Here is a 19,426-nt window from a genome sequence, read left to right as displayed (position 1 = left end):
ACTCGCTTCAAGAGGCTGGGGTAGAGGTTTAGTTTTTATGTCCCATTTTTTAACTAAACCCCAATCCATAAGACTTTCGTCCGCCCCTGAGTCAATGAGAACACCATGAGTAACTACATTGTCTCTGATTTTTACCTGGATCCGGGTCAGGGTGCGAGGAGGAAAGTCAGAGGAAGAGATCCGGCTCACCAACGTACTCCTCTTCATTGGTGAGCCTCCTCTTTTACCGGACAAGCCGCTTGTGGGTGTCTGCGCTGCCCGCAGTAGAAACACAGACCTTCCTTGAATCGACGCTGACGTTCTGCCAGCGACAGCTTGGCGCGGCCCAACTGCATTGGCTCCTCCACGGAGCCAGGGGGCGCTGTTGTCCGGAACGCAGGTGGTGAGGGGTGACGGGGCCTCCAAGAAGAAGTAATATCCAGCGGCGAGCGTCTCCTCTGGAGAGGTGGATCAACCGCATCCTTGGATTTATTCCTTCTCCTCTCCGTCAAACGATTGTCTATACGTAAAGCCATGGATATGACAGAGTCCAAATCAGCGGGCAGATCGAGAGGCGCCAGCTGGTCTTGTAAAGAATCCGAGAGACCGCTGACGAAAGCGTCAAACAATGCAGCGGAGTTCCAGCCGCTGTCGGCTGCCTTAGTCCGGAACTCGATGGCGTAGTCAGCCACACTCCGCTGATGTTGTCGCAGCTTGATCAGAGCCCGAGCTGCTTCCCTGCCCGGCGTGGTTTGATCGAAGGTCTTCCTCATAGTGTCTATGAAGTTTTCCAGAGACCCGCAGATAGGCGAGCCTCGGGACCATTCTGCCGTGGCCCACGCTGCTGCTCGGCCGGAGAGATGAGAGATCATAAAAGCCACTTTGGAAATGTCCGTGGGAAAAGCAGCCGGTTGGTGGTGATAGTGTAACTCACACTGCACGATGAACGGCCGGCAGCCTTCTGAGTCCCCGGAGTACCTTTCGGGTGGAGCCAGACGCATGGAAGCCCTGTGCGGCTCAGTAACCCGGTTGGGATCGAATCCGGTCACCGCTGGAACCGGAGGAGTCGTAGGAGGAGAAACAGCCTGCAGGTGAGTGAGCACACGCTGAACCTCTGCTGCCAGTAGATTAACTTGGGTCGTCAACGATGTTTGTAGTTCCCCCTGGCTGCTGGTTAGATCCTGCACTCCCTGCTGCATGGTGGCCATACGCTCCTCTTGTTGCCCAAGACGTTGGCCCTGAGAACGGATAGCGTTCTTAATCTGATCTGAGTCGGCTGAGTTCATTTTGATGGTCAGTTCGTACTGTCAAGGGGAGAACACTGAGGCATGAACTCAATTGCACGACTCAAAACTCAGACTCAGATAGCGTTTCAAAATAAAGACTTTACTGGAATTTGCACAGTAATAAAACAAGGAAAACAAAACCACTCTTTCGAGGAAAACTATAATGCGATCTATAGCATAGGTCCGTGAAAGGTCCGTGAAAAGGTCCGTGAGGTAAGCCGATACGTGGTCTTCGTGAGACAACGAACTGACAATTAACAGGAGGGAGCTAACACAATATATACACAGGTAAAGGGGACACAGTTGGAAACAATCAGGGCGGGGAAAATAATCAAGGACGCAGGATACAGAAAAGGGGCGGGGAGCGTGGAGGCCTGAAATGAGAGGAAGAAATAATTAAGGGTATAGACATAAAGCACAAGACAAAGGGACATGACAACTCTAACATAAAGAATAAACTTTCACAATAAGTTTCTTGGACATGACACAGGTTGGCAGGGGCATGACATGAGCCTTGTCTGATTGGTCAATACCTCCATTTTTTTTCACCAAGGGAAGCCAATTTCGGCTGGCCTCCTCTCGCAACAGAGAGTGCAATCTACTGTTTCACCATAACACCTAGAGGGGCGCTGTTTCACTCTTTGTAAAATACTCAATGAGAATGGGGGAGAGACGGGCCGGCAGCAACACACAACAAAGAATTTCCAAAACTAAACAAAGTATTTTCATTTATTTATTAAAATTATAACTACAATCCGAAAAAACAGGGGAAGCCTGGCTTCCCTTGACCTCCATGAAAAAACGCCACTGACATTGAGAGGCTGTTATTGAGCTTATTTGCCTAATCTTCATGGTCATTCAGTAGCAGTAGACCCTGCTTTAGTTTGTATGGCTCTTTAGAACCAGGAATATTTTTGTCAAAAGGAGACAATCACAAGTAGGGTTGGGAACCGAAACTCGGTTCCAGATGAGAACCGATAAGAAAATGCCGGGTACCGGGTACCCATACAAAATACACAATTTTGGTTCTGCTTAACGGTTCCTAAATGCGGTAGACCCTGTATTCCACCGGGTCACCGCCGCGCAGATACAGGGTAAGGGCGACTGGCTATATGTGTGTTCTGGAGAATCACAGAACGGCCGGTCGTCAGCGGGCCGTTGACGGCCGGCTCGGTTCGCTGACGGCCGGCACCGCCCTTTATTTTTTCAAACGCCAGTTGCGCTGACAGGCGACAGAGGTCCACAGTTTCCCCGCAGTGAGGCTCCCCCCGCCGTCCCGTAGACAGTTCACGAGCTCAGTCACTTCATAACACCAAAGATGGATCGTGGTAAACGCTCTAAAGTGAGGCTCCACTACACTAAAAAAGAAAAAGACAAGGCACAGTGTAATGCCTGTTAATAGCTTGCCACAGGCATAGCTCAGTTAAAAATAAAGCACAGCTATTATGCAATACATTTGTATTGCATGTTTTTTTTTTATTTGTAAAAATGTCAGTTAAAGCTTAAAAGAATAAACATATTTCTGTTATCTAAACGTTTGACCTCTTTCTTTTACAATTTTGGAATCTAAACGGGTAATCGATAAGAACCGGAAATGATAAGCTGAACCAGAATCGGAATCGATACATTTCAAACGATACCCATTATCAAGCACAAGTACGGGCACAAGCAAAAAATAGGACTCAAGAGCACAACCAGGCAAAAAGGTCTTTAGTCAAGCGTTTAATCCAAAAGGTAAAAATAAAACAGGCAATGATCAAAAAATGTACTGACTGGAAGTAACGAAAAACAACCAACTAAGTTGGCGGAAAACTACTAAAGGAGCGACAAAAACACAACCAACTAGGTTGGTACAAATGCTAAGCAGCTAGAACAATAGCTTACGTCAGGAGAGTAACATGGAGCACTTTCTGCTATACAGACAAGACGAACTGGCACTGAACAAGGAAACAGCACAGACTAAATACACAGGTGAGGAGCGATCATTAGGGACAGCTGAGGCTCATTGAGGCCAGGCAGGTGATTAACGGAGCGAAATACACAGGTGAGGGAGTGAGGCGATCAGCCAGGGCCAGGATATGACACCCATCCCTAATCACAAGGAACTGAACTCAAAATGCACGACCCGAGAGACAATGGTATAATATGCAAAAAAGTACTTTATTCCAAAAAGGATGTACAAAATAAGGATCGACCCTCCTGGCAAGGTGAAAACGGTTTCCAAAAAGCACAAAAGAAAATCAAAGACTTCATCCATCCATCCATCTTCTCCCGCTTATCTGTGGTCGGGTCGCGGAGGTAGCAGTTCCAGCAGAGAGCCCCAAACTTTCTTTTCCCTGGCCACATCAACCAGCTCTGACTGGGGGATCCCAAGGCGTCCCCAGGCCAGCGAAGATATATAATCCCTCCACCTGGTGCTACAGATGTAGCACTCCAGATAGGACTCACATGGGTGTGTCCCAGTCAAAAGCCCAGCGGATCCCAGTGGATGGGGGTGTTGCCAAATTGCTTGAGGGCGTTGCCAAATTTCCCCATTTGTTCAATTACAGGATTTAACCATGAGATGGCGCTTCATTCACAAATACACAAAGACAACTGGGTGTTGTAGAACTTAGTCTGTTTGCAATGTTTGCAGCTCTGCAGTTGTGTTTGTTGAATACTTTAGCATTTAATCAATTATTTTTTATGGTTTACACAGGCTACTATAATGAAAAAACATCAATATTTTAGATCAAATAAAGTATATAGTTTGCTTTATGCAGTATATTTGTTGAAACATTGTTGGGGTGTTTTTACACAGTACAGTAGATTGAAGTAAATCAATTTATACATTAAGATAAGATAAGATGGACCTTTATTAATCCCTGTGGGGAAATTCAGTAGTTCAAACAGCAACACGGTAAGAGTGAAAAACAGGATAGCACAGATTCACACAGATTAATAAAATCAAAAATAAGATGAGCGATACAAATAAAAATAATAAGAATGAGAAACTATGAAATAAGAAATGAATCAAACTAAAATATGATTATCATATCATATATTATAATGTATTGTATTATTAAGTAATATCATACATTAACCCCATTATAGCAGATGCCACATTGAATGGATGAACACATTTATGCATCAATAATTACAACTGAGTATTTCTAAATACAAGTTGTAAAAATACTTATATGTCCATCCATCCATCTTCTCCCGCTTATCCGTGGTCGGGTCGCGGTGGTAGCAGTTCCAGCAGAGAGCCCCAAACTTTCTTTTCCCTGGCCACATCAACCAGCTCTGACTGGGGGATCCCAAGGCGCTCCCAGGCCAGCGAAGATATATAATCCCTCCATCTGGTTCTAGGTCTACCCCTTGGTCTCTTCCCAGCTGGACGTGCCTGGAACACCTCCCTAGGGAGGCGCCCAGGTGGCATCCTAACTAGATGCCCGAACCACCTCAACTGGCTCCTTTCGACGCGAAGGAGGAGCGGTTCAACTCCGAGTCCCTGACGGATGACCGAACTTCTCACCTTATCCCTAAGGGAGACACCAGCCACCCTGCGGAGAAAACCCATCTCGGCCGCTTGTACCCGCGATCTCGTTCTTTCGGTCATGACCCATCCTTCATGACCATAGGTGAGGGTAGGAACGAAAATGGCACGGTAGACAGAGAGCTTTGCCTTCTGGCTCAGCTCCCTTTTCGTCACAACGGTGCGGTAAAGCGACTGCAGTACCGCTTCCGCTGCTCCGATTCTCTGACCCATCTCACGCTCCATTGTTCCCTCACTCGAGAACAAGACCCCGAGATACTTGAACTCCTTCACTTGGGGTAAGGACTCATTCCCTACTTGGAGTGGACAGTCCATCGGTTTCCTGCTGAGAACCATGGCCTCAGATTTGGAGGTGCTGATCCTCATCCCAGCCGCTTCACACTCGGTTGCGAACCGATCCAGTGAGTGCTGAAGGTCGCAGACCGATGAAGCCATCAGAACCACATCATCTGCAAAAAGCAGTGGTGCAATCCTTAGTCCACCGAACTGCAGACCCCCTCCCCCACGACTACGCCTCGAAATCCGATCCATGTATATTACAAACAGGATTACTTATATGTATTTAATATTAATAACATAATATTGAAGAACCAGCACCTTACCGTGGTAGAGAGGTTTGTGTGCCCTGATGAACCTGGGGGCTGTGTTGTCTGGAACCTTGTGTTCCTGGTAGGGTCTCCCATGGCAAATTGGTCTCAGGCAAGGGGCCAGACTAAGATTGGTTCACAAGACCTCATGAAAGACGACACACGAAGTGAAGATACCCGGCCCGGAGAAAGCCCAGGGTCCCCTTCTGGAGCCAGGCCCAGAAGGAGGACTCGTCGGCGAGCGTCTGGTGGCCGGGCTTGCCACGGAGCCCGGCCGGGCACAGCCCGAAAAGGCGACGTGGGCAACACCTCCGCTTCTCCGTCCCGTGGGCCCACCACCTACACTGAAAAAAAGAACACATTGGATTTACTCAATTCAATTGTGGACATTTGTTGCACACAAATAATTTGCTTTGGCAGCAACCTATAGAATTGTTTTAAATCAACACAAACGATTTATGTCCAATCAACGCAATTACTTTGTGTTGATTCAAAGTTATTGAAATGTGTTTCAATAAAGTAAATTAAACACTTTCATCATTTTACTCCAACCCATTTTGATCACTTTATTCAAACACAATTCAATCCCTTTTATTCCAACACTATTTGATCACATAACTCTAGCAATATTTGTTATTTTAATATTCCCATGTCTATTACATGTTTTCAGAATTGTAATCTTTTTTGTTATACATTATATTTATAAATATAATTTAATGTAAATATGAAACAGATTTTAAAAGTAAACATAACCCACTTTTTTTGCATTGAAAACGATTAGAAAGTTTTGTTTCAAGACCTTTATTCAAGAACCTGGAGATTAAATAATCACTCAAGTCTTTCCAAAACTAATCTCCAATTTGAGAAGTACAAATATTAAAAAGGACCTTACATATCGTTAAGCAATTTCATTACAACAACAACAACGTAAACAAAAAAACAATATATATATATATATAAATAAAGCATCCCCTGCTTTTTATAAGGCATCAATAACTGCGATGGTGGGAGAACCAGCCACACCACTCAGTCCAGGAATGTATACTCTGCATCTCAACTACAAGAACAGTGTAGGAACAGCGAGCCGTGAACATGGACAGTGAACATGGACAGTGAGCTCTCTTCACTCGTGCATTTTCCTCTTCAAGTTTTGGGCCTTTCTTGAAAGGTCAGATGCATCCACCTCCATTATAAGCTTCTGAATAACTTCTAAGGTGTTGCGGAGCTTCAACGGGTAATTCATGTTTAGGGCATAGATGAGTCCAAACAACATTACAGCTGCAAGAGCCACATTCTCCAGATCCTGAAGCACCACCACACCCTCGAGGATAACTCCGACATCAGAGTAGTCACTGCTGGGAGTCTCTCTGGCAACATAGATCCCCACTGTTGTTTTTTCTACCTCACGTAGTGTGTTGGCCTCAGTCATGTCCTGGTGGAAGACAAATGATTTCTTTAAGGATAAGATTTTTTTTACTCGGACCTCATTAAGACACAATTTGCTTATTTGACTCTACTGTGGCACTACACTAATTAGCACAATGCTTGCGAAGAAGAATACCTGGTTTGTTTTCACCTGTGGGTTTCACCAGCCTGGCTAACAGATTGTAGGTTGTACATTAAATTGAGTGAATGATAATTATTATTGGTAATATATATATCAGCGACTTTAAAAAGAGGAGAAGGTTGGAGAGAATAAACAGGTGAAATGAAATGACACCAAATTGCTGGAGACTAATGAGCAAAGCATTAGGTACTACTCCTGATTCATAATTCACCCTATGTAATGTAATATAAACCCCACAGGTGGAAGATACTGCAGCCTGAGGAGGATAGAGCTGTCCTTAAGACTATTGCATTAGTATTTGAATGTGTCTCTGGAATCAGAAGAACACAAATCATGATAGAGCATGTTAATTCTAACAAAACCTATTATAATATCAATTTCAGGAAGACAGCTAAGTAACATGTCTGGTAATATGGTCTGGTATATCTGGTCAAATGAGGTTCTTTTAACTGAGGCTATTTTTCTTCTTAAAAACATGTTCAAACTAACTTCTTTTTTGTATGTGGATTACTACTTTAGCACACACTCACCATGTACTCCTTCACCAGATCCTCAGGATCCTCATTGAGGTAGATGCAGAGTCCTTTAATGAGGCACTCCCTGTCAACATCGATGTCTTCCTTAAGGATTAAAACAAAGAATATAGGGACATTTTAATCAAATTGAACCTATGGAGTGGTCACATTTTGGGATAATTTACCATTGTAATTGATTTTAGACTGACCTAATGCCAAAAAGGAAATATTATATATATACACACACACACACACACACACACACACACATATCTACACATATACACACAGTTAAAAAGTTCTTACCGTCATCATGGCAGCCATGTCTTTTAACTTCTTGCCCTGCTGCCCCGATTTTTTCGAGAACACCCTCAGCAGACTTGCGGATTGTAGGTCAAGCTGTGACAGGAACCTTGACTGTAGAGCCATAGTTGCAATCCGCTTGAACTCTGCGTTAACCTGAAAAAAAAATGAAACCATTTTTTAACAACACGGCCCACTCACATACACACATTTGTTTCATTAAACTTACAGCTGCCAATCACATAACTGTATGCACTATGCATGTTTGCTCAGCATTTGATTTCGGCTATGGAATATTGGGTGTGAATGCTGAAAGCATTTTGCTCTACCGAGATGTAATCCAGCTCGACGCGATCTGATATATTTTAGACAAACTTATTTTTTTAGGCGGCTTTGATGTAGTGCTAACTTATACAATCATATTCGCCACAGTAGATACGAGATTTGGACCTGAAAATCACCAATAATATGTTTGTGAATGTGTGACGAATCTGATGACAGAGGCAGACCACAACTGTTGTGTTCGGTAAACACAACATGTGGAAACCAGTTAGTCTGAAAACCAGTAGGGACATGACACCAGCAGTATGTGCTGTGTGTTTCTGTTCTCAAGGAGGTTTAATAAGAACTTGTGCTAAACAAAACTTGCAGTCATTTTAATTTATGACGTTATCACGGTATTTTTCCTTTTAACTCTAGGCCCAAATTCCTCGCTAAATAAATGTTCCTCCTCCTCAATCCTATTTTTTTCGGCCCCAGGGATGACGGACATCCTTAAACTCAAGCCCTACTCATCTGCTTCAATCATGTTCCCACTTTTTCAAATATTCCTACTACTTCACCTTCTTCTTACACATTTAAGCCAGCAATGCAGTGAAGCATCAGCTTTTCAACATCCAGCATTCATTTGCACCTACTTCTGAACAACATCGTAATGGGGCCAAGCTTTACTCTAACAGTTGCATATACCATCTACAGCACAAAAAGTTACACCATTATCTGTGTACTCACCTCCATTACACCAAAGAGAGCTGGCCATCTCTCTTGTACATCACTGGTCATGGGAACATCACTAATGACTTCTTGTCTTCTCAATGCAAATGTTTTCTCCATTTTAGCCTTAACTGTCTCTCTGTTATTACGCTTCTTGTAATCTGAAAGGAGTTCAACCCTCATCTTCTCCAAGGACTGGGCGCATTCTCCAAGTGGAAAGTCAGGGCAGTAGGCCACTTCACCCCTCTTTGGTTTCTTAACTTTAAAAGCAGGAGAACGTTTCCCTTCTGGTTTATGTTTCAAAGTATTTACACATACTTCAGGACATCCCACTTTCCGGAGATGTGTGCGGTAGTTGGACAACTTGTATTTGAGACTAGTCTTCCATCCCCCATAGCCAGAGGCTGAGCCTTTTTCTTGTAAACATGGATGCTTCATGACGAGCGCCTCTGCAACTTGGTCAAACTCCCTGTCCGTGGCGTAGACTTTGTGCTTAACTACCTCCTGAATCAACCCCTCTAGTATATCAGACTTGAGCTTTGAATCAGGGATAAACAGTGTCCCTTCTTCTCTGAGAACTCTGTGGGCCTTTTCAAGCTTAATCTCTGCATCATACGAAAAACGGGGAACATGGAACACACCTGGCCATGAAGACCGTGAAGAAGTGGACTCTGGAGATGTGAGAATCCCGGTGCTGTCGCCTAGAGAAGATGTGGTGTCATCAGGATGACTGGTTGGTGGAAAGGAGCAACTGTCCACACATTGATCTGCATCAGCATTGAGAGGTCTGCATGATGTGTATATGACCTTGACTGTAGCTTTGTCTTGTATTTCTCCCATGGAAGTTAAGTTCATAAATTCATCGCCAAAAAGCGTGTCCATGAACTGCAGCCGAAAGGGTTCCTTTACATTACACTGAGTCTTTATCTCATTCTCCAGTTCATTCACAGTTGAAGGCAGGCCAGCAGAAATCACCACCCTCTGACAGCTGTCAGCCCCTAGGATTACTCTGAGAACAGCTGATGTCATCATGGTCTTTCTTCACCGTCTGTTAGGAAAGAGAGTATATAAACAATAAAAGGTTTAGAATTAGTTTTATTTCAAGTACATGGGCCTTGGTAGAAGAGTGAATGCTTGTCATTTTTTAAAAGGGTTCATTGTGAAGAACAATAACAATGTTATTGGACCAATGTATAGGGTTGGGTACTGTTCACATTTGAACCCATAGATATAAACAATAGATGGCTCACCCATGCTGCTGGCCAATGGAGACCGACGTTGCAACATGGCCGCCATCTTGCTGCAGTCAGCTCGCTCATTCATAACATTATGGTTTACTATTTAAATAACCATAGTTTGCTCAATTTTCAAACGGGTTGGTTTGTTATAAACATCAAAGATGTAGTTATGATACTGCATACTTATAATTATGAATTTTTTTTCAACATGTCTTGTTGTCTCCTGTATCATAGCCATGCTAATAACGTTTATAATAAACCAAACCGTTTGTAAATCAGTCAAGATTTCAGCGAGTTAAGAGTATTTTTGTGCAGATCACTCACCTTACAACAGTAGCTGGTGACTGCAGCAAGATGGCGGCCGGTGAGCTACGCTGGAAAATCTCCCATGAGCCATCTAATGTTTATATATATATGTGTTTGAACCGATACCAGTACCCAACGGTACCTATTCTCTGTACTTTAGTCTGTACCTGCCCAAGCAGTGTTTAATTTGTTGCTTTACCTCAGACACAGATTGATCTCTTCAAGGTCACCATCCGCACACATCCAACCAGATAGGCGGCCAAGGGATACTCATCGACCAGTTCACAGACTTCCACAAGAGCAAGTTCTCGTGACGGAGATGGAGTCACCTCAAAGGCGCTGTAGTGCTCACTATACCATCCACACAGCAGTTTCAAGACAAAAAACACTCTCTGATGCAAAATGCATATTTGATGGATTTCCCCAAATTCGGGCAAGCCAACTCCAGACCCATGGACAACTACCATACCTGTCCTGTAGTTTATTCCCTTGCTCCAAGCATTTTTTGCAAGGTGTATTTCAGATATGTCAGGATCTTTCTGTTTAAAAGCTTGAACTAGCTCCTCCTTCAAAACATCTAAGGGGACAGAAGATACATCTGAGACATCCAGCATTTGTTTATCAATACTTGGAGACGACAAGTGGTAGCCAATCATAAACTGATGTTTCACAGCCAGAGATAGGGGCACGTTTTTAAAGCAACTGGTGTGTTTGATTATGTTTTTAAAGAAACTGTGCTTTGCCTCAAACCTCATAGTCCAAAGTCCCACAAGAGGCCCAAAAAACCTTATTAGTTGTGGGTAATGTTCTATGTAGTGGTGTTTGGGACGCAGTCTATTGTTAGGAAAAACCTCTTGATACCTTTGTCTATGGTCTGAAATTTTGCTCTCAAGGTATGCAATAGACTCGTCGTTGTGAACTGGGGCAACCACAAGCTCAACAATCTGTTTTAGGTCCAACAAGACCTGCCATGCTGGATCATGCTCAGGAATCTTAGGCCCAATTATAAATGGGAGCAATCTTAACAAGCACCAGTTTTCATGGGCATTACCACCTATGGTTTTCCTGTGTGAGAGATTTTGTGGCAAAATATGAGGCTTATTTGTTTTGTCTGTCCACTTGTATGGGAAATGTAGAATGGAATTGTTAATATCTTCCAAGGTTATGTACTTCTTTGAGATTAGAAATGTTAGACAATGTGCTATTTCAACAGGCACAATGCCTTCAAAGAGATCGTGGGCAATGTCAGGAGGATAGCCACTGATGACATTAAAATGAGAAAGCGCTTTAGTCAAAGGACAAGCTCTTTTAACTCCAAAACAGCTGCTGCCACTATCTAGGGCTGTTCTGACATGAGTGTCATGTATTTCTTTTGTTCTGAGGCTGAAAGTTCCTGCTCTAACCTCATTTGATGCAATGTCTGAAGCTGTTGCGGTACAAAAACGACAAAAATAGGTGCCTGAAAAATTCTCAACAAAACCCGCTAATCCATGAGCTCCTAAATTGTCTGCAGCAATAGTTTGAACTGTACCTTTGAGCGATGTTCCCAGTTGTGGGACAAAAATTCCATCAACTTCCAAAGACCTGAGATCACGTAGAAGTGGCTCTAAAACCTTGTCATAGCCATAGGTCTTAACATTGTCTGTTTTGCACAAAATAGCTAAGTAAATGGAGGACAAAGAGGAATGAGACCCTGGGGGTAGGTTACTCAGCACCCAGTACACAGCACAACGTTTGTGGGTTTTACGGGAGGTGCCAAGAGGGTTACAGATCTCGAAGTCATCAACATACAAACCAATAGATACCCTTAACTCTTGACCTGACAATAAACTGTTTTGCTTACAATGCAGACCATCCCTGAAACACTTGAACACAATTTCTTTTGCTGTCTCTGTTTCCCTTTGCGTTTCGTGACTACAAACTAACTTGTCCACAATATCTTTCCTATTCAACAGCACCTGTAGAGATTCAAGAATGGGGACATACTGGAAGGTTTTCTTCTCTTTAGCATCCAAGATACATTCAACTGGTTCAACAATATTAAAGTTTGCCTTGTAATACTGCTTACGTTGATATGTAGAACTCAAAGGACCACCCTTCTCTATGGCTTTATTTATAGGATTCCCAGTGCACAGAGAAGTGGTTATTTCCTCTATGATAGCTCTGTCAACCTGGAGTTTGTGCTTCTGAAAAATATCAACTAGAACGCCATCAGTGTGGGAACTCGAGAGAGAGCTAGTTAAGTTGTGAAGCTCTAGCAAAAAATCATTGATTGCTGTGCTTGGTACATGCGTTAAATGTTCCAACTTTAACAAAGCTGCTGCAAAAGTTTGTTCAATTACATTTGGAAGGTCATTCGGGGCATAAACACTGCAATCTGGTTGTGCATCAGAGTATGCCTCACCTATTTCATCATCTGAAGTATTTTGCGCAGATTCCAGAGAAAAAAAGGTGGTTGATGTCACAATTTCTGGTTTAAAATCTGTAATTGAATAATAAGTATGTTTTCTGCTCCAGTGGGATTTAAATGTTCCGTAGATATTTGTTTGAAAGTTGCAATCTAAAAACATGCAAGTTACAACCTCATTTTTGTTAAGGTGTGCATTAATGTGAGCCCAGTAATACCTTTCCGAGACAAGATCCTTACAAGGACATAACTGGCACCTAAATATACAGCTCTTGGATTGATGACTGGTTTTAGTCACATGAAATCTATTCAAATGAATTAAAAAAGCATTCCACGTTTTAAAAGTGCAGGGGCAGCTTACATATACACAAGGAAAACGATTATTATTCCCATAATATCTATGTTTCACTCGATAATGTTTTAATATTTGGGACCTACTTGGTAAAACTGAGGGGCAGGCCTTACAACGCCACATTCACAGCAACATTCTGGCAAACTTGCAGCACCATTCACTGCAAAAGACAAATGGAAACAAAGAAGGATTAATGTCGAATGAGAAAATTCTGACAAAAATGTAAGACAAGCTTTCAAAATGAAATAAAAAACATCAATCAATAATAAAATGGGGAAGGTCTAAGTAACAGTAGTGACACAACTGTTTATAAAAAGCATTTCAAAAAGTGTGACACATCACACAATGGCCAATCACACCGAGTGGGACAGGGTTAAACCAAAATACAATTGTATTCTCACCATATCAATTTGAGCCCACAGTAAAAGCGCCGACTCCAGACACGCACAGAGTTCGCGTTTCAATCTGCTGCAACAAAGAGCAACACAAAAAACACTTATACAATGCAAAACAGTATTTCTATAGACAAAAATTGTAAATACTCTACACATACGGGAAGTAGGGGTTCTGGAGGTGCTGCAGCACCCCCTGTTGGTGAATGGTGTACATTTTTTGCTGGTTACTATTATGTTCATGTTACTGTTGAAATCTCTCCCCACTTTTGGCCTCACCCCCTAAGTAAAATGACTTCCCGCGGCTATGACTCTACAGGTCAACAGATTATGTTATTTTGAGGGATGATGCCAATCTTTTTTAAAGCAGATCAACAAATAGCCAATATACATGTCTGCATCTGAAAATGTAAATGACACCATTGCTCCCTTCAATGTACATGTATATATACGGCTGGGTACCTACCGAAATAATCTGGTACCAAGTAGTATCGACTTCTCAAGTCAAAGGATACCTATCCTTATCATAATAATCACTGCTACATGGGGCACTGGGAAAGTCAGATGATGTCAGTCTGCATAATAATTAACCATGTGCTGCATAATAATTAGCCATGTGCTTCTGGTAACTAGAGCATATAGCCTGTCTGTATCCCCTAGAATGACGCACAAACATATATGCCCTAAAGCTGATGCACCGGACTGCTAACCATGCTAAGCCGTTAGCCCCTAAGTAGCCGTTAGCCCCGTTAGTACCTGTTAACTGTGTTCGTTATTCTCCCGACCAGGAGAGACGCTTTAAAATAGGAGACTAAATGGAGTCTCTGTGAAAGTTCAATTGGGTACTTTAATTTAAAAAGGCGCGGGTTGGTCACAAGCATGATATTGTTCAGTCAGACAAACAGCTGTGATCTGGCTCTCCTCGATAGGGAAGAGAAGAGAATGGATCTCTCCTCCGGTGCTGTTATATATCCTCTGCTGGCTCAACTCGTCTCCAATGTCCGTTATTGCATTTAAACAGAGGATAGGTTCTTTTCACATTCAATATATGCTTAACACGCCGTTTCTCCTCATATTCTCTTTCATCACTTTTCATTTAACACATTCTAAACGCTGTAATCAATACTCTAAACAATACTTCTCGGCTCGTTTGGTTTCCGGATGTTGTCACATGCTACTCTCGTCTGTAAACAATAATGTATTCAAATAGTACCTTCATTTAATATTCAGCATGGTAGTATCTCGACATCTATAGTTGTAGTGTTAAATCAGTAGGCTTCGGTTTTCACCACTCCATATCATTTCGCTACTAAATTCACCTCTTTAGGAAATCGTATATTAGCCACATGCTAAATGCTAACCGGAGATGAAGGATTTTCAGAATAAAAGCTTAACTGCTTGTGCACAAGAATTTCTGGTTTTTCAGTATAAAAGAGCATTAAAACTGACGGCATGTTTAAACTACATTTCCCCATTAAAACATTGATTTTAATTTCTAACATACCCCAATCAGGTTTTAAGGGTAGCCTACTGGTATCATAATTCTGATAAACGATACCCACACTTCTAATCCTGTTATTTACAGATAAAATACATACTCACCACAGAACTTGAGCCACAGCAGAGGCACTACGGTCGTCTGACGGCAATCTACAGCAGCAATCTGCAGCAGCAACAACAGCATTGACATTAAAAAAGTATTGCCGTTTTTCCCTTGCTAAAATTTAGCATAACTTTGGAGCGTGGCTTGGTTAAAAAGTGAGCGCCCCAGCCTCTTAATTAAAAGACAGTAATGTAAACTCATACTGCTCGTTGACCAAAGCTTTCGTTTGAAAGCTAACGTTAATCCTAATGCGACGTTAGCTAACAATGGCTAAATTAACAGATAGCATTAAGTAACTACGAACCAACACCTTGCGGCGGGCCCCACCCGCCATTTTCACAGAGGAAACGTAGCACATGGTAATTCAACAGCACGAGAGCAAATAACTTCATGACAGTTCATTAACTTATGTTGGTGACTTTCAATGCATTATATTACATATAGTTACGCATTAACTAATATTCCAATGTATTCCAACCATCCATACTTACCGATCCAAGCTGGGTAATGGCGGGACAGAGCTGCCTTCCTTGCTGCTGTCTTCTTCCACAAAGAAATGCATTGCGCGATTTCGCGGGGTATATTGCGGTGGAATTGATACATTTATTTGATTGACTCATTTTATCCCAACATGACCTAAACAAGTTCATGTACTCTCTCCACATAAAATGTAGATTCTACTCAATACTATTACATTTTGCTTTGGAACATGAGGCAATTGTATAACATTCACACAATAGGCTTGGATAAATCCAACAGATGGCCAGTCCCCCTTTTTTCAGTGTATGGGAAACAGCGATGGGGTCGGGTGCGCTGCCAGAAGGGTGGCAGTGAAGGCAGAGGGTCTCGACGGACCAGACCCGGGCGACAGAAGCTGGCTTTGGGGACGTGGAACGTCACCTCTCTGGGGGGGAAGGAGTCGGAGCTTGTGCGGGAGGTGGAGTGTTACCAGTTGGATCTGGTTTGGCTCACCTCTACGCACAGCGTCGGCTCTGGAACCTTAATTCTGGATAGGGTTTGGACTCTATTCTTCTCCAGAGTTGCTCAAGGTGTGAGGCGCCGAGCGGGTGTGGGGATACTCACAAGTCCCCGGTTGGGTGCTTCGTTGTTGGAGTCTACCCCAGTGGACGAGAGGGTTGCCTCCCTACGCCTGCGGGTTATGGGGGGGGAAAACTCTGACTGTTGTGTGTGCTTATAAACCCAACAGCAGTTCAGAGTATACGGCCTTCTTGGAGACCCTGGAAAGAGTCCTGTATGGGGCTCCTGAAGGGGACTCTTTAATCTTGCTGGGAGACTTCAACGCACATGTGGGCAATGATGGAGACACTTGGAGGGGAGTGATTGGGAGGAACGGCCCCCCTGATCTGAACCGGAGTGGTGGTTTGTTCCTGGACTTCTCTGCTAGTCATGGATTGGCCATAACAAACACCATGTTCGAACATAAGGATGCTCATAAGTGTACGTGGTACCAGAGCACCCTAGGCAGAAGGTCCATGATCGATTTTGTTATCGTATCATCGGACCTGAGGCCGTATGTTTTGGACACTCGGGTAAAGAGAGGGGCGGAGTTGTCAACTGATCACCATCTGGTGGTGAGTTGGGTCGAGTGGCGGGGGAAGCCTCTGGATAGAACCGGTAAGCCCAAACGTGTAGTTCGGGTGAAATGGGAACGTCTGGAGGAGGCCCAAGTTCAGGAGGCCTTCAACTCACACCTCCGGCGGAGCTTTTCGGGCATTCCTGTGGAGGTTGGGGACATTGAACCAGAGTGGTCGGTGTTCAAAGCCTCTATTGCCGAAGCTGCGGCGGGGAGCTGTGGTCTCAAGTTCCTAGGTGCCTCAAGGGGCGGTAACCCTCGAACATCCTGGTGGACACCGGTGGTTAGGGAATGTTCCGGTATTTGGACAAAATTAACATGGGATCACTCCGGTCAATGTACGTACTTCGTCTCATTGGAATATTAATGGCCAGATTGAATACAACATCGACCCAAATTCTCCAGTCAATGACAGGAGAGTTTTGAAAGTGACAAAACACTGTTCCACACATTTAAAAACACTTAATCAATGTTTACCCAGGATCCATGCACCTTTCCTGGCTTGTAAAATGTGGTGATGCGCCCTGGAGGTAGCGGGCAGGCTCTGTGCGTGGTGCTGAACCCCAGCCTGTCTATGTGAAATACAAAAACAAACAAAGACAAACACCTTTAAGGTTCTGGTTCTGGCGGTGTCCATGGAGGGGTTTGACCTGGCTCCCTGACACAATGCACATAGTCTGGAGCTCGCGGGGGTCCCGCATATGCTTTAATCACACTTTTGTCCATTTGCCTATCAGTTTGTTAACGAAGTGGACAGAGGCTGTTTTTTGCCCCTAAAAGTGACTTTTAACGGTGGTTTTTGCATTTAAATGATGGGTCTTATCATTGTGGATGGTCCCCGAAACAATGCACATAGTCTGGAGCTCGCGGGGGTCCCGCATATGCTTTAATCACACTTTTGTCCATTTGCCTATCAGTTTGTTAACGAAGTGGACAGAGGCTGTTTTTTCCCCCTAAAAGTGACTTTTAATGGGGGTTTTTGCATTTAAATGATGGGTCTTATCATTGTGGAGGGTCCCCGACACAATGCACATAGTCTGGAGCTCGCTGGGGTCCCGCATATGCTTTAATCACACTTTTGTCCATTTGCCTATCAGTTTGTTAACGAAGTGGACAGAGGCTGTTTTTCGCCCCTAAAAGTGACTTTTAATGGTGGTTTTTGCATTTAAATGATGGGTCTTATCATTCTCCAGGGTCCCCGACACAATGCACATAGTCTGGAGCTCGCTGGGGTCCCGCATATGCTTTAATCAGGCGTTTTAACACTTTTGCCCACGAAAATGATTTTTAATCATTTTTTGGGGGCTATATAAATCAAATTCCGGTTAATGCAGAGCACAATCGTACCTTTTACTATTTTAATGTATTTGCATTATATATCTTTGGGCTATAAAAGCGACATATTTGGATGACTTTGTCAGTTTATGGAGCTTATCCCACAAATCCCGGAGGATCCGGGCCAAATTTGGGAGCTCATAGGCGGCCTGCCATAGGCCCCCACCCGTGAAAAGAAAAAGGAATGAAAGAAAACGGTCAATTATATGTTAAAATAATCAAAAAATGAACTTTTAAAATTACAACAGAGAAGGGGCTCAGAGAAGGGGAGAAGGGGCTCAAGTGTTCGGCGCTTCGGGACAAAGTCCCGAACACTTTTCCCCTCCCCCGTTGCAAGGTACAACGGAGAGGGGAATCCAGACTTCCCCTCCTCCGTTGTAAAAAAACGTTCATGTTTTCCAAACTACCATCTGCACGAAATCGGAAACCCGGTTTTTGAGAGGACTCAGAAAAAAAACGGCTGTGTAACTTCATGGAGGAATTCATCCGCTGTATGTGCACTCTGGCTCGGATACATTTTGTTGCCCGGAGACCCCCCAGCATGGTTCTTCCCAAACTTTAAGTTTGTTGACAGGGGACTCAATCCGCCTCATGAGGCACTATTCTCGGATACATTTCAACACTTTTAGCCCTTTTTGATGGTTCTCCAAAAAATAACTCTGACTTTTTCAGAGTGTGGAGGAATCCAAGGGGAGTTGACAGGGGACTCAATCCGCCTCATGAGGCACTATTCTCGGATACATTTCAACACTTTTAGCCATTTTTGATGGTTCTCCAAAAAATAACTCTGACTTTTTCAGAGTGTGGAGGAATGCAAGGGGAGTTGACAGGGGACTTTACCCGCCTTATGGGGCACTATTCTCGGATACATTTCAACACTTTTAGCCATTTTTGATGGTTCTCCAAAAAATAACTCTGACTTTTTCAGAGTGTGGAGGAATGCAAGGGGAGTTGACAGGGGACTCAATCCGCCTCATGAGGCACTATTCTCTGATACATTTCAACACTTTTAGCCATTTTTGATGGTTCTCCAAAAAATAACTGACTTTTTCAGAGTGTGGAGGAATGCGAGGGGAGTTGACAGGGGACTTTACCCGCCTTATAGGGCACTATTCTCGGATACATTTCAACACTTCTAGCCATTTTTGATGGTTCTCCAAAAAATAACTCTGACTTTTTCAGAGTGTGGAGGAATGCGAGAGGAGTTGACAGGGGACTCAATCCGCCTTATGGGGCACTATTCTCGTATACATTTTTTCATTTTCACCCATTTTTTATGGAACTCCAAAAAGACAAGTTAGTCTTTTTTTCCCTTCCTCTTCTGATTTCTCACTGATTGAATGGCAAACGCGACCCGCCATCGGAGGGCCTCCGCCGTCCCGGCCTCGTGCCGGTGCTCTGGCGGTCGGTTCCTCCGAACTGCGGGTTCGA

The 19,426-nt window shown here is 43.5% G+C and overlaps 1 protein-coding gene across 2 annotated transcripts; it reads right to left on the bottom strand.

Annotated features, from left to right (window-relative positions):
- Positions 1-6,175: 6,175 nt before the first annotated feature.
- On the bottom strand, positions 6,176-15,629 carry LOC307013656 (uncharacterized protein). 2 transcript variants are annotated; one of them, XM_079641132.1, is made up of 8 exons: positions 15,558-15,629; positions 15,066-15,126; positions 13,473-13,539; positions 13,158-13,231; positions 8,787-9,816; positions 7,779-7,931; positions 7,488-7,577; positions 6,176-6,822 (listed from the first exon to the last, which is right to left on the bottom strand). In XM_079641132.1, the coding sequence occupies exons 5-8, from the start codon at positions 9,798-9,800 to the stop codon at positions 6,514-6,516; spliced, it is 1,566 nt and encodes a 521-aa protein (XP_079497258.1). In that variant the 5' UTR covers positions 9,801-9,816; positions 13,158-13,231; positions 13,473-13,539; positions 15,066-15,126; positions 15,558-15,629; the 3' UTR covers positions 6,176-6,513. The 2 variants fall into 2 exon arrangements, with proteins under 2 accessions (XP_079497258.1, XP_079497257.1); XM_079641131.1 differs by lacking the exons at positions 13,158-13,231; positions 13,473-13,539; positions 15,066-15,126; positions 15,558-15,629 and adding an exon at positions 10,512-12,039.
- Between the last annotated feature and the right edge of the window lie 3,797 nt (positions 15,630-19,426).

The sequence above is a fragment of the Notothenia rossii genome (assembly GCF_949606895.1).
Source record: "Notothenia rossii genome assembly, chromosome: 7".
Lineage (NCBI taxonomy): Eukaryota > Metazoa > Chordata > Actinopteri > Perciformes > Nototheniidae > Notothenia > Notothenia rossii.
This window is presented reverse-complemented; position numbering and strand designations above follow the sequence as displayed.

Coding starts and splice junctions, on each gene's coding strand:
- LOC307013656 (XM_079641132.1), bottom strand. CDS start 9,800: ATGATGACATCAGCTGTTCTCAGAGTAATCCTAGGGGCTGACAGCTGT. Junction 7,578..7,778: donor ACATGGCTGCCATGATGACG/GTAAGAACTTTT, acceptor TTAATCCTTAAG/GAAGACATCGATGTTGACAG. Junction 6,823..7,487: donor ATCTGGTGAAGGAGTACATG/GTGAGTGTGTGC, acceptor GTCTTCCACCAG/GACATGACTGAGGCCAACAC.